The 18,663-nt window shown below is 38.6% G+C and overlaps 1 protein-coding gene across 4 annotated transcripts; it reads right to left on the bottom strand.

The window, feature by feature from the left end:
* Positions 1-2,123: 2,123 nt before the first annotated feature.
* On the bottom strand, positions 2,124-15,674 carry ranbp3b (RAN binding protein 3b). Of its 4 annotated transcripts, none has more exons than XM_080907289.1 (17): positions 15,610-15,673; positions 13,767-13,822; positions 13,411-13,447; positions 13,241-13,318; positions 13,056-13,127; positions 10,350-10,415; positions 9,417-9,509; positions 9,136-9,245; positions 7,504-7,623; positions 6,090-6,190; positions 5,902-5,977; positions 5,696-5,792; positions 5,076-5,200; positions 4,854-4,974; positions 4,090-4,232; positions 2,819-3,014; positions 2,124-2,700 (listed from the first exon to the last, which is right to left on the bottom strand). In XM_080907289.1, the coding sequence occupies exons 1-17, from the start codon at positions 15,629-15,631 to the stop codon at positions 2,657-2,659; spliced, it is 1,557 nt and encodes a 518-aa protein (XP_080763415.1). In that variant the 5' UTR covers positions 15,632-15,673; the 3' UTR covers positions 2,124-2,656. The 4 variants fall into 4 exon arrangements, with proteins under 4 accessions (XP_080763415.1, XP_080763416.1, XP_080763417.1 ...); XM_080907290.1 differs by having other exon boundaries at positions 13,767-13,780; positions 15,610-15,655; XM_080907291.1 differs by lacking the exon at positions 9,417-9,509 and having other exon boundaries at positions 15,610-15,674.
* Positions 15,675-18,663: the final 2,989 nt, after the last annotated feature.

Below are 18,663 nucleotides of genomic sequence, written 5' to 3'. Positions count from 1 at the left end.
TCACAAGGTATGCATTTAAGGAAATATTTTATTTCTGCAAAAACAGACAACAGGAAATAAGATTTTCTGTCTTTCTTTAGAATTGCCTTGAAAAAACTGTTCTAACCTTGTCGTAATTATGCTAGTAATAAATTTATGCTTCACATTGTTTCATTAGTTCCTCCATTTTTTCATGTATCAGTTTGATGGTGTTATGGTAAGTTTAAACCTTGGCATAGATACCAATCGCCAAGAAGTTCTGGGAGAAAAACCCTTTTAGTCACAGTAGCTGAGTGTTAGTGGAAAACCCTGATAAGTACAGTCCCAATTTTAAGCTCCATTTAAGTCGAGACCATGTCCCAATCTCTCTATTCTGACCTAACAAGCTGAATCACAACCTGACTAACTGCTTTGTTCGTATAACTAACTTTAAAACGCATTGCGGTTATAACTTAGTCATTACATAGTTTGACCTCACTACTGACAAAAGCCAGGTGAAAAAACTATTCAAGTGTGTCTCCATTTAAATCACCTTTGGTGGCTTTCTTCTGATTTTAGAACTGGGGGTATGCATGTTGTGCAATTCATTTTCCTCTCTGATGCTTATCTCACCTCCTTCCCCACTACTTTAAAGTACTTTGAGAAAATGTTAAGAAGATTTCTATTGTTTGCGGCCCAATCTTTCAGGTGAAAACCAAATGGTTTATGTGTGAAGTTTAATGTTTGGGAATTCAATGAGGCGAAGATCCTTTGTGCTGACGACGACCCTGCTTTTAACGACATGTTCACAAAGTCAACAATCTTTCAAACAAACACCATCACAATAAAGATGCGTGCCCTTGGTTGTTACCAGTATTTAGATTTTTAAAAGAAAAGCATGAAGATGAATCACATTTGATGAGAATTAAAGAGAATCTGCAGCGCACGTCAAGGCCTCAAGTAAAACTCCAAAAAGTTAGTAGTGCTTGACTTGTTACACTAGCCCAGCATCTAAGCTCGGAGTGTTTAGCTTTGACTTTCACCACACAACTGCAATCATTTACGGGAGACGCTGCAGAAAAATGCTTTCCTGCCGAGTCACCACAGAAAGGCAGATAAGGCTAAGAATTTGCGAGCAGTGGCAGTTATGTTTCTAGTTTGGATGTATACGATTAGGCTGGGCTGTTATGATAGGTACATGCATCAAATATTCATGACCTTGTGCCTGATGAATACTGTATATAAACAAGATTTAGTCTGATTCCTGCTCAGTGCAGTCAGCACAGCATTCATCAACCTGCAGGCCAGATCCAGCACATGAATACAAAACAGATAGGCTGTTCTCATTCCACGTATTCAATTATGTCCAAGGGTAAAATTTGTTCCCTCTTTAGAGAGTTATTCATTATTGTACTGTTGCTTACAGGTACTACTTATCACTAGAGACAATGTCTAAGTATTACATATACTATACTGATACCCCTCTTGCTAGTGCAGAAAACCCAGTTTCAGAGGGAACAATAGCGGTCAGTCCAAAATGGTTTATTTTGTAAAGGGGGCAGCTGGAGATGAGAAAACATGGTGCGCTACTAAATGATGATATATTCAAATGTACATGACATTCAAAGGGTATTACAGTTGTCACTCAAATTTTCCACACATGAATTCTTTCATTCAAAACCTTTTTTCCAAATGTAAATGGATAAAATAAAAAAAAATCTTCAACATAAAAATATGAATCAACACGATAAACCCCTGGGATGCTGGAAAAGGAGAAAAGTAACAGTTACATGCAGAATGTAGACGGGTGAGTTCATGTTTTTTCTAATTTTGGAAAAAAGTAAAAACCAGACGCTGAATGACTAACACATCGTAGAAATCTAGACGAAACATTGTGGTGAACTGCCCTTTTGTCCCCAAATCATTAACTCACATTAGCGGAAACTGCACTGTTTCAGTCTTTTATTTGCTATAATATAGGTCAATAGGAAATATAAGAAACTGCTATTAATGACAACTCGAGTGGTCTTGGCTAGCCATTACAAACAGCACATATGTGTTGAGATGCCTCATGAAAATGACAGCCCAAAATAAATTACATTTGCCAAAACTTAACGCACAGACTGGTCAGGATGAGGGGGGCAAGAGGAAGGCTGGACTTGATGTAAGAGAAAAAAAAAAGAAAAGAAAAAACAACAAACGACTGGATGACGAGTCAAATACGATGTGAATGAAGCTCCTCTGGATGTGTGGTGTCCAGAGGTACGGCTGTAGAGTGAGTATAAAGGTCCCAAAGTAGAAACTGCAGTCTTAACATGTGCCATACTTTAAAATGTAGAGGAAAACACCCTTACACTCATCAATATGATGAGCAGAGAAGTCCCAAACCAAAGCTTTGAAGTCTTTATTTTTGCTATCGGGGAGAGGAAGAAAAAAAAAATACTCGAGAACAAAAATTAAACACAAAAACAGGAGAGGGCGGGAAGAAACGACTCCAGATATTACGCTGAACGCAGAGAAGATGAACTGCACGAGTTGGGTGAGACACTCCGGCACAGGGGGTTATTTCCTGGAGCTAGACTTCTAATATCCAAAAGTACTGGTCTGGAGGACCCACGTTGGTCATGGGGTGTCCATGGAGATGCCTGCAGCAAAATGCTTCTACAGCGGCATCTCAGCAGGCTTTCCAAGAGTGACGCTATGTGCTTCCAGCTGCCTGGCTCTCTCCTCCCTCTGAATTACCTGCAGGAGCAGAGTCGCAACATGTCAGCAAAGGTATTTTAGTTGAATCACTGAAAAACAAACAAGAGCTGCTGCAGTAAAAACTAGAAAATCAAAATAAGAAATACAAATCACTGACTTGTAGCAGGAGTAGAGGCTGAAGCGGAGGCAGAGGCATTGTCCTCCTCGTCGCTGTCATCCTCGTTGGACTGCGGTACCTCGGCATCGGGGATGGTTGTTGCTGGGGTCTCGGACTCCTGTTCCACCCTGCTCTTCAGGGCCAGGATACGGTGATGTAACGCTGCAGCCAGCTGACCTACGTCTTTAGAGCTACCCTAAATATGCAAAAGTGTAAACAAAATTCAGCCACATGGACATGACACATGCACATTGCATTGGTACACTGTAACGCTCCATTTGCAGGATTTTCCAAATTATCAGTAGGATGACTTCATCTTGTTGAGAACGCAGCAGCCAGAGTCCTTACAGATTTCAACATATTACCCAGCTACTGAAGTCACTTCACTGGCTCCCAGTTCAACACAGAATTACCTGTACAAGTACTTCTACAAACTTATAAAGCTCTCAGTAGTTTGCCCTCCCAGTTCATCTCTGACTTTCTCAGTATCTATAACCTAATTAGATCTTTTAACTATTCTCAGAATTAGATCCAAGTGTGCTGAGGGTGCTTCAGTTACTGTGGAAACTGAACCTTGGAACAAGCTGCCTGCTGACTTGAGGTCATTTACAACTGTTTACACTTTACAAAACAAGCTTAAAGCCTCTTTTTTTAAACTTTCTTGTAAAGTTAGTTTTTTATTGCTTTGACTTAAGTAAGCCTACATTTGTTTTTATGTTTTTCATGTTTGGGTTATGCACACTGAGTTTACATTTAATGAAATGTGTTATATGAATTATAAAATTGCCACTTCGAAACGCAGATGTTTCAGATTAAATGCTTTCCAAAACCCACAGAACGGCTGGAATGTTAAACATCTGGGGGAGGAAGTAATGCATTTTATTAAGAACAGTTTTTAACTACCTCAAAATAATATGTTTGAAAGCAGTATTCTTGTACCAACTGTAGGCATTGAATGTTTTAATATCACAGGACAATACTGAGCTGATCAAATTAATAACATGGAAATGTATTCACCCTTTACTAAAGAGGAAAAATACACAAAAACAGAATGAGACCGATGATAAAGACGCATTAACAGTGGAAGGGACAGCGTGAAACCGAGGCAGAATATGTTTCACCACTTCAATGCTTGTTAAAAAAAAAAGAAATTACAATTTTCTGTGTTTTTCTTACTTTTGATGTATACACAGGGAGGGGAAAAACACTTAAAAGCTAACACCCTTTGGAAAAATGAAATGTTCAAATGTTAAACGTTTAGTAACACATACCGATATTAGGAAGACCTTGACACCCTGGTCCTCCGTGTCCATGGCAGTGATTCGTACACTCTTCTCGCTGGCCTTGTCCACTTGCATCTGGGGCCAAAGTTTAGTGTTGAGGATCAACCGGAGGCTGCCCTGGGTCCTCATTACTGCAACACACGACAGCAGTGACATACAGATGCAAATATGCACGTGTTTACCATTTCAGCCCACTGACTGTAAAATCTCTTCACTAAACAGGCACAACTAGTATTTGCAGTAAATACACAGCTATAGTCCTAGAAACTACTCTGTTCTGTCACTGAGAATGTGATTTGTACCAGGATTTCACAGTCTAGTCAAATATTAACCAGGATACAGTGAAAGGAAACTTCTGAAACTGTTGAATATTCATTAAAAACAAAACTTCAGAATGCTTGTACACTTAGATTTTGATTTGTCTGAATGAAACCACCATATATAAACATTACCACAATACTACTGCGGTGGCCAGTCAACAGAGCCATGTAGTAGGAACAGACTCCCTCTTGTGTTCATTGTTAGGTTTTGTCATAACACGTGTAATCAAAACAAAAGGTATGTTTTGGTTTACTGAGATAATAGTCGCCCCTACCTGTCCCGGTAGAATAACAGTAAAAACAATCAGATGCTTTCATCCGCTAAAGCTATTTGGGTGACTGAATTGTAAAAACAAACGTGCACATTCATAACAGAAAGGGTTTTGTTTTTTTTTTTTCCTCTCTCCAGCAGCTTTTTGAAGGTGCTTTTACCTAGACGGGACTGTAGCGTGCCGTCGTCTGTCGATGCCATGTCATTGAGCCTCAGCAAACCCCGACCTCTCTCTATCCACGACTGAGCAGTCTTCTCAAAAACATACAACTTGCACTGCATCTGAAGTAAAAGAGGAGGGGGAAAAAAAGAAGATTATAAAACATTCTCACCATGTTATTCGCTGCACGTCTTCAAGTGAAATACCCCGCCTTGTCTTTCACCTGTAAAACATTGCTTTCTGATTCCTCTCCAGTTTTCACATCGACTTTCTCTAAGATGCACTTCTTGGCTGTGGCTTTGGTGTATGCTGCTGCAGACTCCTCCAAAGACTCTGACACGTTGTTCACTGGTGAAATAAAACACAAACATATAACTGATCCTTTAGCAACACAGAAACAGTGCTACTGCAGGGTAATCAAGGAGCTTGTCTTCCATCCCCGAACAGAGAAGCTTGATAATGTTCTCTGCATCATTTCCAGAGCAGAGGCACTTGAGCTCTGCGCCCACATTTATGATTGCCTGGGCACTGAGTAGCTATGAAATGGTAAATTATTTTTCAAAGTCACCGAACAAAGTAAAATATTCTCTCACTCAGTATTCCCCTTTTGTATGTTAAGACACGAACCCTGGACACTTTAAAACCTTGCTTCTATGACATAAATCAAGCTTTTTTCTTTTTAGGTGGACTTTAAGTTTAAGACAATATAAAACGAATATACAGTCATAAGCCCACAGGTCTTGTTTTTGTCTTGAGTGGAGTAAAGTTTTGTGCTTACACCTACTAGTAATCAATCCAAATAGCAACCATTTTTGTAAATAATAGGAGGGGTGGGTTTTTTACCTTTCTCTGGGGTGGCTTCCTGCGATGAGGGCTCTGAAGCAGGGGCAGCTGACACGTCTTTATTTTCCTCATTTGAAGAGTCACCCTTTGGTGGACTCTGAAAACACAACAGAGTTAATCATTGCAGCTCGTTCAATTGTAGTCATTAGGAATTCTGCAGTATTGCAGGAGGTAAACAGACTATTGAATTCACCCTATTAACTCACCAGAACTCGTTCAGACATATTCTGCCCGAAAACAAATTTTGCTCCACTGTCTGCACTGTTTGTGGCATTTTTTGAACTGAAAAGGCAGAAATGCAAGTGTGCATCAACGCGTTGATCAAAGTTAATACTGAATTTTGCAGAAATACTATTTTAAAAAAAATGTAGAAGTAGAACACATTTTTAATTACCTTGTGGTAGAGATGTACTGCAAGAAATAATTTGTGCCCTCTGATTGAGAGTCCAGTGGCACGCCGTCCTTTGAATTGTCTTCTTTATTGTTTTCCTCCAACTAGAGAGAGAGAGAGAGAGAGAGAGCAAGAGCGAGAGAGAGAGACACAGGAAGGAAATCTTACGACAGAAAGTAGATTAAGAAATCTCTACAGACAATCCTTAACCAACCCAATATGATGTAATCCAAGCATCATGTTGGTCCAAGCAATAAGTAAGCACTTGTTTCATGTCCACTTTAAAGTTTCACAATAAATATTTCCACTTACTCTTAAAAAAAAAAAGTGCCATCTTGTGTGAAGAATGTGATGTCATTAGGTGGGTTGGTTATTAGCATATAACTTGTGACAGCTAAAAAGCAGCCTAAGGCTCACTTTTATGGTGCCCCTGACTGCAGCAATGAGTTTTATGTTAAAAACAAAAACTAGAATATCTTGTCCACTCTGTCTCATAGGCAGAAAGTGGTTTCTTCACTGTTGGCTAGCTGCACTGAAACGGGAATTACCAAAACTAGCCATAATGCTCAGGTTTGTAGATGACTTTGTAAAATAGGTCTGTGTGAGGGAGAGCCTGTTTGAGTCAGATGTTCACTGAACCAACTAGCTGGAGTCAAGCACCTTCCCCACTATTTGATTTGATCTCATGAGGTCGGTGTACAGACCGAGCGACCAATCAGCCGACAGAGTGCATACCCAGAAAATAGGATCAGTAGGTTTAACCCCCAGTTATTTCGAAGTTAAATCTTTCTTTTCACAAGCACAGCGAAACTACAAGATAACTGGTTACTACATGCATTACAAACATAACGTTTCTTATCAAAGCAAGATTAGGAATCCTGATAACCATCAGCATCTTCGCAGGTGGGACTCTTCACGTCTCACTCCCCTTCACTTATTTTAATTTACTTCATATTAGAAGCGAGTAAAAGTTATCAGTGAGATAATGTGCTTACCTAAACAATTTTCCACAGCAGTTTCCCAACAGAATTTCAAAACCAAAACAAACAAAGAAGGGTTCCAAGAACTACGGCATCTCTTCCTTGGAAGCTCCTGTGTGCCCCCCCCTTGGGTCATCGCCCACATTAATCTATTCCCCTCTGAACATCCTGATGATGGTAGGCTTCTTGATTGCACTTTGGTAAGAAACTTAGTTGCATTTGCACTGTGTCACCAGTTAGACTAACATTACCATATGTTAGCTATTAGCAGCAACCAACCAACAACGTCACATTATGTACTAAACAGGATGGTGCTACACATGCTATAGAAAACTTTATTTTTTAAATCCAATTTCACCAAACACACACACTATTGCTTGACACAAAAATTCTTGCTTCGAATTCACCTGCTCACAGCCAGCAGAAGGAAAACTCACCTTTGCTCTGTCTTTGATATTCTGACCAAACACAAATGATATTGCTACATTTGACTCTTTCTTCTCTTTTCTTTCTCCATCCTTGTTACCACTCGAGCCATCTTCCTCATTTTCATGTTTCTGAAACAGGAAGAAACAGAGCAGCAGGGTCAACTAATATAACTAGTGTTCACTGAGCCTTTATCAGATTTGAAGGATCTTTTACCAACAAGAACTTCCCCTGCATGCAGCAAGTTTCATTAATATCTTCCACAAACCACACTGACTGCAACTTGCACCTTAACTGTGTTTGCAGTTGACTGTGCATTGCATAAAAACAAACGGGACCCAGTCTCACTTAGAAAAAAGTGACATTGCACTTTTAGCAGTCTGGGCCATTGTCAAGTATGTAGCCAAAATACTAGAAAAGTGGCATACAGCAGCAAGACGTGCCTAATTTTCCTAATGCAAATCCATTTACCTAGCAAGCCTATTAGTGGCACAGCAATATAGTTAATATTTCTGGATGAAACTCATTGCAGATCATTTAGTTACTAGTTAATTCATGCAATGTAGTGTGAAGTTCCCATCATAAAGAATCAAGAATAAGAATCAGCAAGCTGCCCGAGTCTCTGGTCTCACTGCAAATCCAGCTGCATAGCTTTAGACAGTGGCTAGTAATAACACTCTGAAGAGCTAGTGAAGGGCCAGCTGCAGACAACAACAGTGGATTTAGGGTCTATGCACAGGATAAAAACGTACAATTTCCTTTATTCATCCTTACAAAGAATCAACGGTTGTAATATCCAGTATTGTGGGAAACTGAATACAACTATGCTAACCCTGCTGAAGCACATATATGTGCGGCCAAATGACTCCAAGGCGGTCTCGTTCATTTTCATGCTGTTTGAAGAAATGTGTCCAAGCAACATCTGTGCTTCATTATTTCTTCAATTATCAGAATTTCTAACATACTTGTGACTTAAGAAATAATGAAGCCAAAATGTTTGCTTTACTTGTACAAATGATACGCATGTGAATGAGTCATCACTTTGAAGTCATTTGGACTTTATTGGGTGCTGAAACCGAAGCCTAATCATAATTAATTTATTAAAAACAGTCACAGCACAAATTTTTATTTGGCCTAAACAAATGACTGAAACTGGCTGGACTGCTGTTCTGAACACTACGAGGAGCAAACTCACGCAACCTGTGTGGTTTCTCTTTGTTAGTCAAATTATGTTTGCCTTTTTCAGCTGTGGCTGAAAGATTCATTAAAGAAACAAACAAACAAAAACCCTGTAACGATGGAGACCTGAGGTAATGACAGAAAAGCAAGTGTTGCAATGTAGTAACATGTTTGTAGTAACAGTTTACACATGTATGTTTTAATAAATAGGTTTATATTATTTAATCAAATGTAAACAAAAAACATTTTTAAAAAAACAAACATGAATTTTCTATGCTGGAGCTTTTCATTCTATGACTTGTGTCTATTAACACAGTAAAAAGACAAATATGTCAACAGGACAAATAAAACACACAAGCAAAAACTGTAATACAAAAACTCAACAAACAAAAACTGCAGGAAATGCAGTCATGTTTGATTTCTGTCTCCTAATTATAAATTGTTTAGGTTTCGCGTCTTCTCACCGGTGTCTTAGTCAGCGTGGCTGAGTGCTCTGTGTTGTTCAGGAAGAGGGACTGGGTCACAGGTGCACCATCTGAGGACTTTTTCACACCATTGGTTCCACAACTGGAATCTACAGACAGAAAAAAAAGGGAAATTATTCCAACTTTTCACCTATCCTGATAGCATTTGAAGCGACACACCTCATGAGCAAAACAGCTTGCACAGTGAGAACAACGACTGCAATTATATCTTAAATTACATGTGATTAACTAATGAGTGTAAGACTCTGAGCTTTACTCACTGGACTCTAAATGTGATTTAGAGGGCGGTGCCTGGAGAACTGCAGGGCGGAGGACACTGCGTTGCTGCTCCTTGGGTTTCTGACTAGGGACACCTGCAACCGAGGCAGTTTTTCTCATGCTTTGTACACACAGTTATATCTTTTATATGTACATGTTGATGTGTGGGCTGCTCAGAAAGAATTTTTTGGATTCACTAAAAATAATCTGCAAATATTCAAAGCTTTGCCTGGGAGTAGAGTACAAGTAAGGGGTAGGTCAATATGACATTAGTAGTCATTTGGGATCCCTTCATTTGAGGGGGGCATATTTGCACAATCTGATGTTATTCCAGACCATAACCTGCATTCAAATGCTTGACTTTTTGTGACAGCTTTCAAACATAGTTGTAACTTGTATAATCATATCAATTGTTCATGAGGACTGTACCAATGTCAGTGCTGATAATTAAGATTAGATGTCCTCATCAGATAAAGCCTGAATAATAAATGATAATGCATAATGAACAGGATCGGTCTGAGTAAACATCTGCCAAGGATGAAAGTTCCCTCCACCCTGTGCATGAACTGAGTGTCTGGATCAACAATGAGTTTACATCTAGATGGGTTTTTTTGAGCCTCATGATGATATCTGATGATATCTGCCAGTTTTTCTTATTTCAGTAACAAATCTAAAGTAATTGTGAAGATATGATGCAATTTTGCTCCATCTAAAACAGTAGAAACCTTTTCCAAATATTTTGTATGTGTGGACCAAGTAACACCTAATGCAAAAACATTTCATGCAAATCCAGCAATAGCTTTTGTATTATACTGCAAATAAACAGAAAAACTGAACCAACTACAAAAGCTACTTGCCAGATTTTTGTGGTCAGGTATATAACAAAACCATAGTATAAATAGTAAAAATAACACAAAAACATGTTAAACATCTACCTGAACTTGGTGCCTGTCCATGTATGAGAGTCGGTGGTTTTAAACGGAACCCCACGGGCTTCTCCTCTGGTGTAACAAACCATAAAAAGAAGCAAAAGTTAAAAAAAAAACATATTCAGGTATTGCACAACAACCTAATGTGAGCATGCTCTTCTGTCTTTGCAAATTTTGTAACCACAGAGCCAGTTACCACAGCAACCCTTGTACGGCCTTAAGAGTTGTGTTGGAATCTCAGTAATATGGCGGGCTCTAGGGCCTTTGATCTAGTTCTACCGCCGTCTCTTCATCTCAGTGGCTTTATTGGGATACCATCAAGTAATCAGCACTAGAACAGAAACCCAAAAGCACATGCGAAAAGCCACATCCTGTTTGTCCTCAGCGTTTAGGAGACCCTTCCAGTGTGCATAAATGTGTGAAGCTTAGATTACACAGATGCTAAAGAAAAACATTTTCAATCTAATTATAAGAAGTATTTGCATAATTAAATATAAATGAATGTGAATATCTTTCAACATTTTTACTAACCAGCAACTCTCAGGACATGCATGCAAACAATGAAGAAAAAAACCACACAAGCAATAAAAGCACTATAAACATTTTAAATGCAACTAAAATAACCAAACTTCCAGCACATAGTGTAGTTCTGCGTCCCTATTAACAACATTTTTTGAGTCTGTTCATCATTAGTTTTACTTTCAAATACACACATTATGTAACATGCTTCAGGCAGTTATTATCTACAGCCTGTTTGTTTGCTCAAGTGGAAGTCCTCTCCGTAAATCTGTTGACTAGTGATTTAAACCTCTACGTCACTTTTCAATTGAGCTCAAGCCATTAAAGCAAAAAAGAAGAAGATTGGGTCACTTTTATCTTTGACAAGAGATGGGATTTAAAAAAAAATCCATAAAAATCATACTTCCTTATTCTCCCTTAAAGTGCTTCTGCAATAATAATTTCATATCTCTATTAACTAGTCAGTATTTTTCATAATGATATTTTCCCCCATTTTGACTCGTCTTACCAGTGTAATATGACCTTGATGAAAGTGATTCAACAAATTAAAGTATGAACGGCTACTCGGCAAATGACTGATTAAGCTGAGCTTCACAAATTAAACAAAATCATTTAACATCTAAAGTGATACAACAAATTTACTGGTCAGACATCCTATAAATATTATGCTTTGGCAGGAAAACCAGACACAGACGAGTGCTGCTGAGTTCAAAGCAAAGTTACCACAAGATAATTATTTACAAGCTTTGTGTTAGAGATATGCTACTGATAAACAATGTTGTTAATCCAGCTTCACCCTAACTTCCTCTCCTTACAGTTACTGTTTAATTTCTTATTTAACAAATATGCATATGTTTTTGTTCCCATTAGCCTAATTTATGCCAACTAACATAACTACTTTTTTGGCCTTGTAGACTTCCTGTGCAAATGAACAACAGATATATAAACTGCAAATGACTAAATTTATTGTTTGGGGTGGGGGGATTTACATGGCTTTTTAACTTAACAAAAGGGCATAAACAACATAAAAAAATGACAAATTTTAGTTTGACACAAACACACCTCTAACCCTGGCAAGGAGCTTGCACAAGCAAGGTCATGAAGCGGAAACCTTTAAAGTTTAAAGCCCAACTTACCCTAACCTACCAGCTGCAGCTTGTTTAGAATTTCAGGTTATATTTTATACATTTGCAAAGAAAGAAATACTTCAATTACAAAGAAGGATCTAATGTGGGAACAGCTATTATATCCAAGTCATACTGTATTCATAGAAAGACACCATAGACACCTAAGACGGCGCTAAATAAACTAGCTTTTAATACCCAATAAGCTAGTCCTCTGTAGCAGTGGCACTTGGAAAATTGCTGTCAGCTATCACCACATGACACTAGGAAATCATAATAACAAACCCTATGTATTTACTAATGTTAACCTTAACTCTGCCTTTTTTAAATTCAAGCATCACACATTTGTTTTCCAGTTGAATCTGGCAGTTCAGAGCATGGAGGCAGGATCACAAGCGACTCAAGGCCATATTGTTCTTATAACTTAAAAGAAAAACAAATTTTCTGTATTACTGAAGGTTTTGAGAGGGCGGCAAATTACAAAATATAGAAAAAGACTTCTCCCTGCTTGGTATACTGAACGGTCTTTGTGCAACACATGACACAAACTGACAGATCTTTGGAGCAGTGAGAGCCAAATGAGAAATGAGCAAGGAGAAGTGAAATCTCAAACCAGACTAAATACAAAGACTTAAATTTAAGCCAAACAAAAACAAGATGCAGAAATATTTTGAATAATTCAAAAAGTTGTAAAGTAAATACCAATACTACATTTATAAAAATTTGCTTTCAGTTTATGTTTATGCAGTAAAGACTCTGAAAGGACAGCAGTCAAAACTGAATGGACAAAATCAGAGTAAAATAGCTAAATAAGAGTCAACTAGAACTAAGAGTCAACTTGGTGAGAGTTAAGAGTTTGTGACACTTTTAGAATTACCAAAATGATCTGTGACTTAAAATCTTTAAGTGAGCAAAAGCTACTATTTACCAGTTTTAGTGAGCGTCTTGTGCCAACTGCCTTAAATTGTTGAAGCGTTTGATTTTTAATACTGAGATTTTTTTTTTTTTTTTAACCACAGGGGCCCTTTAAGCTGTGAAAGGAAAACTAATAGTGGTCTAGATTGCTCACCTGGCTCGGAGTCAGAGTTCCCAGTCGGAGACTGGCAGAAACTTGAGGGCATGAATACATTGTTCTTGGGAACTGCAAAGTAACAGACAGGCACTGCACTCAGCATACAAATCAATGTGTACACCACAGGCAAGAAGCAACATAAAGTAAACGCTCTGCTTTGCTTAGTCATCACGTGCCCTTACCAGAATGTGGGGGTGGGAATGATGAGGTCCTTTCCCTTTTCACAGGGGGAGTATAGCTTCCCTCATCTTTATCTGAATCTGAATGAAGTGAAATGATAATGACTGTATGTCAGTTTAAACAGAAAGATAACATGGACAAACAAAGTGGCCAATTTGGATATTTCATTTACCTTCTCCATCCTCTGCACTTGAGCCCTCAGCAGATCTCTGCAAGGAAGTGCAAAATGTTTGGGGGGGGTTTTATTTATACCAAAGGAGCACCATTACTCATAAATCCTAGGTAGCTTTCTTAAATGCATGAAAATTTGACTTAATTAAATTAGAAACAAACTAGCAAGAAAGATGTGCGCTGATTTTGCAGGAAATGCTGCTAACAGTGACAAATTTGAATCCAACAACTTTTCTAGGATGTGTGCTTTTCAGAAACTCAGCTTGACTAAATGTTGGCATAAATAACATCTGCAAACTCAAAAAGGCAATTTTAGCCCTTATAGATAAAGAAAAGCAAAACAAAACAGAAACTTACCTTCTGTGGTTTATCTTTATGGAAAACAAACACAGGGGGCGCTATGGCAGGCTTGTCTGTTAAGAAAAGATGTAGGCTAGTCATCTAAACACTAACTTAAGGTGTGCAGCAGTAAGTGTATTTGGACATCTATTTTATAGACTGTACAGCTGATTAAAAATAAAAAGTCTAACTTTTCAAAAATTGCTGTGGTCAAGATTCCAGTGAGTTAAACAACTGTTCACAACTAATTTAAATGTAAGAAACTTAAAAAGATGACCTGCAAAAATGCAGCTTAACAACAATCTGATTTCTATCTGTGTCAACCAGCCAGGCGAAATCATGCCATCAAACCGAGTACACTAAACTTAACCATACAATCCTATTAGAAGTTCCTGGAACAATTAAATCACATTAAGTTTACCTAAAGTGAACAATCCACAATAAACTAAATAACGTGATCAAATGTGAGATATGCAAATACACGTATTGCAGAATGGGCAAACTAGACAGAGACTGTGTAATTTTAAATAAATAAATAACTAAATGAGAAATTATGACGCTTTCCACCGGTATTTTCTTGCCTCCATAATCTATGATCATAACATAACAAGAATAACTAAAGCCAGGCTAGGCGATAACATGATGTCAGCTCAAGCCACTTAACGACTATGTTCACACTGTACCCTGGTGTAAGATGTGTAATCCTATAACGTTAGCAGACAAAGGTTTTCCTCTGTCTGGGTCAGGCCTGCACACTGAACAGGTGTAGCATCGCTGTAGCTGCGCAAAACATGCATGCATGCGATATCAGCCAAAAGCCGGCAGCACATAGCCACGATTGTTTCCTGAAGCGACAATCACCGCTTTGACACACGCTCCGCATGGTTTAAGCTGATCATTTTTGTGTGAAACTAAAGAAAATGTTGTGTGACCTACATTTTACCCCCACCTTTGTATCTGCTGTCTGTCTCACAATCAGCTAACTTGTCCAATGAATATAAGATTTCCGGCATGAAACACTTCTATTCACATCTGAAATACAAGTAGTGGGGCTACTTGTCCCTTGCTTATGTTAACCAGTTAGCATATATACCCATCTGACCCTTTTCAGTAAATAGTCGGCGCCACTGGTTGTTCCTTAAAGCCCAGGGAGGTTTAGCTCGATGGCTAGTTAGCCTGCTAATGCGCTCCAACCAGCATGAGTCATGTCGCCTGACAAACAATGTCACTACAGTCCTCACTTCATTCTCCCATATTAGAAGCCAAACATGATGACAATCTGATTTTGATGGAATAAGAAAACGCGCAAACAAGCAGAGGCTAAACCGAAGCATTGTCTGACTGGCTGACATTTTCCTCTACGCGCCTAAATGAACGTCAAGCAAACCTAAAACGTAAAGCTAACAACATGAAATAAACACGGACACTGTTTCCAATCACTGCTGTTCTTACATATTAGCTTCGTTACACGCTGTGCTTTTCAAATGTGGCTTAGCCAAGTTTGGCGTTTATAATCACCTTAGATCGTTTAGCTCACCACAAATGGCAACAAATACACACACACACCGACTATAAATAGCCGGGTGCTAGCGTTAGAAGGTAAACCGGCTAACTGACAGGCAGAACTGGAGGGCGTTCCAAGACATTCCAGGTATTACCCCAAGCCCAGCGTTAGCATTGTTAGCCTGTTTGCTAACGCTGTAACCTTATAAACGCCGCGACGTTATTAATCCACCTGAAGTCGCCATTTACGTGTGCCACAGTTGCTTGATTTCAGCTATCAAATATGCAAACCACGAACAGACACGCTTTACATGGCCACAGTAGCTGTATTGTTTTTCTCATTCTGCCACTTACTCACCTTCGTTTGCCAAGTCCGCCATTTTACTTCGACGCTCACACACCCACAACCCACCGCGCAGATAACACCAGTCAAGGCAGCAATGTGCTCAGAGACACCCGTTTGCTAATGCAGCCAGCGACCCCTGCCCTCGCCAAGACTCTTTTTGTAATCTAAAACTCTAGTATATGTCCATGCTTATCGATATGTTTATGTGCTTATTTATAATTCAGCTGGCCCAAAGGAAGAACGTGAAGTTTGCCTGGGTCGCCTAACCCACTATTACAGCTTTCCCAGGCCCCTGTGTACCAACACAGACTTTAAAGGTATTATTAACTACGATAAAGCTGCACAAACACCAGATGATGACATGAATGGCTCAGGTTTCTTAACCTAGAAAACAGTGGTTTGGCGGAAAAACAAAAATACAGCCTTCGAGCACGTCTCAAAGGCATCGCCACAGCCAGTGTTAAGTGGTGATTTAATCAGATTCCCGGTAAAGGTAAACAACCAATGCGTCGTTCATATTTCCTGTTTCTAAATGATGTGTGTCCCGTAATCACTGTGCTTACATTTATACACATGGTTTATGCAAGGTCACCTCATAGTAAAAAGCCCTGTTAGTTTGAATCTATTGCCCCTTTTTTTTTCTCCTGGGGTTTACGCATTGGTGTTGTTTGTAAAGGCCACATTTACAGTGCCAAACATGACAACACCACTGACTTTACTGCAGTGCCAATTGGCTTTGATAGACACACACATGCACGCAAAAACTGTATTCTTTAAGATAGCATAAGTATAAGATCAGACTCTGTTATTAGTCCTACAGCAATGAAATTTCAAGTGCTAGAGCAGTACAGAGATAACGCCATAAACGTCACGCCTAAGTAAAAGAAAATCGTGAGTAGTAAAGAATAACTCAAATGAGCAATACCAAGATGACAAACAAATAGATCAATAACATTTAAACAATCTCTGTGCTGATGTAGCACTTGGAATTTACCAGGCCTGTAACCAAAACACTGTGTGATCATGACTCACATTATTTACATGAAGTGTATTATTATAGGAGTGATTAGGTCATGATTAAATCCTTTCCTAAGGATGAATTTGAATTCTGCCCATTTTCTCTGTTTTTGTTTTCTAGACGTGTGGACTTTTTCAGCTGTCAGGAGATTTTCACAGCTATGTGTTTTGCACAGAAATGTGCAATAACGTTGAATGTCCTTTTCCAGTGTCCTGTCAGTGCAGTTCCACTTTGCTTCCACTAGAGGGCGAACTGTTACTGCAACTGAGCAAATCTGTTACAGGTAAGCAGTGTTTGCATTTTTTAGTGATGGCTTCGGGACAAGCTTTGAAACTACAGGCAACTTTACAACACCAACTACAAAATTCTACAACACCAACTACAAAAGCAGTTCATATAAATATATAAAATATATATTTTCTCCTATGGATGAGTTAAACACAAACCATAAACTGCACAAGTGCATGAAGTACCAACTCTGCAGTGACAGTATAAATAAAATTATTGACTCGTGGGGGTTTGCTGTTTGCATTTTGTACTTTTTGCAAATTCTTTGTACAAAGCAATTTTGGCGTGCATATAGTAAGCAAGCATTCACGCAGATATCCAAATGTGTAAACTACATATGTTTATTCTGGATACAGTATCATGAAAAATATGGGCGGAAGGTATTTCCTTTGTTTCCTGAAGGAGTTTCAAAACAATAAAACCACAGCGGTTGAAAACAAAAAGATTTGTGCTATACATAAAAAGAAAGAACGAAAGCAAGTTCTGAGCTTATTTGTGCATCTTGTTTGCCTTGGCCGGCTTGATAAAACCTAAAGCCCCACCTGGATTTATCAAGTATAATTATGGGGGTTGTCAATATTCTCTGTTAAGCCGGGTTTTCTGCTTCAAGTTGTATGCGTGGTCACATATAATGGGGCATTTCACAGGTCGTGACTCCTCTACACTAAATGATCCCTATGAGTGACGCCTATTCCAATCAGAGACATTATCAGAGGATCATGAAGATAAATGGTGGTTAAGTGATTAAGGTGTGGCTACACATTAGACACTTAAGAGCTGTGGTTTGTGGGCCAGTCAATTGGAGATTAATTTCACTGACTGAAGCGGTATAGTTGGTGTGTGTTCTGTGTTCTTTTAGCTGCAATTCAAGTAGTGTGAAAGAGACTTAGCTGTAGATTCGACTCAAGTATGCAACCTTCAGTTTGCACTTTACTGTGTGGTTTTCTTGCACATATAAAATATATTCCAGCAGAGAATCTATATTGCGTTATACTGCATGCTGTAAATAAAAGAATCATTCAAATTATGGTGCTTCCATAAGATTTTAAATTAACACTGGGAAACATAACATGCACCTGACCAGGTGATGTGTTTGGCATAAGTTACCACGGTAATTTATCACAAGCACTTCTGTGACACAGAAACTACAACTTTAAGCCCAACATAGCTTAGTAGGCCATTAATCTCACTTTCCAGTACACCCTTCAGGCCATAGTCTTTGTGGAGTTGAGTCTGGCAGTTTGTAAAGTGCCTGAAGTGAAATGTAAAGCACTGAGTTGTTTTCTTTTCTCTTTTTTCTTTGCATGTTTAACAGACAACTGTGTTAAACTTTCTTTAAAAAAGCGTAATGCTGACAATGTACATGTGCACGTTTAGTTTGGCTACAAGTGTTGATGTGGTTGTAGTGGCTCAAGAATCACTCTTAGAGCTTAAACATTCATAAAGTATCATAAAATACAGATAGTGCATGCTCAGACAGTGAAGGCAAAGCTGTGACACTATGTGAGAATGTTTAATTAAATTGAAAATATTTGAAATTCTTTCTAATAATAAAATGTTAATAATTTTAGCCTTCTTTTAAAAGGCCTTTGCTAGCAGCTATATGTTCATCAGCTTTCAAGAGCCTTTTGTAAGTTGAGCCGACTTGAAATTGCATTTCCCATAGCACTTGTTAAACTTTCCAGACCATCTCTTATCGTAATACAACATTCTTCCTGAAGATAACAGGATAATCATCCTGTTACGATTAGAAATGTTGT

Source organism: Rhamphochromis sp. 'chilingali' (genome assembly GCF_963969265.1).
Source record: "Rhamphochromis sp. 'chilingali' genome assembly, chromosome: 16".
In the NCBI taxonomy this organism is placed as follows: Eukaryota; Metazoa; Chordata; class Actinopteri; order Cichliformes; family Cichlidae; genus Rhamphochromis; species Rhamphochromis sp. 'chilingali'.
This window is presented reverse-complemented; position numbering and strand designations above follow the sequence as displayed.

Bases quoted from the DNA above. Each gene is read 5' to 3' on its own strand.
- ranbp3b (XM_080907288.1), bottom strand. From the start codon at position 13,850: ATGACTAGCCTACATCTTTTCTTAACAGACAAGCCTGCCATAGCGCCC. The intron at 5,978-6,089 runs GTAATTAAAAAT...CTGCCTTTTCAG, and splicing joins CAGTACATCTCTACCACAAG to TTCAAAAAATGCCACAAACA. The intron at 3,015-4,089 runs GTATGTGTTACT...TTGCATATTTAG, and splicing joins TCAAGGTCTTCCTAATATCG to GGTAGCTCTAAAGACGTAGG.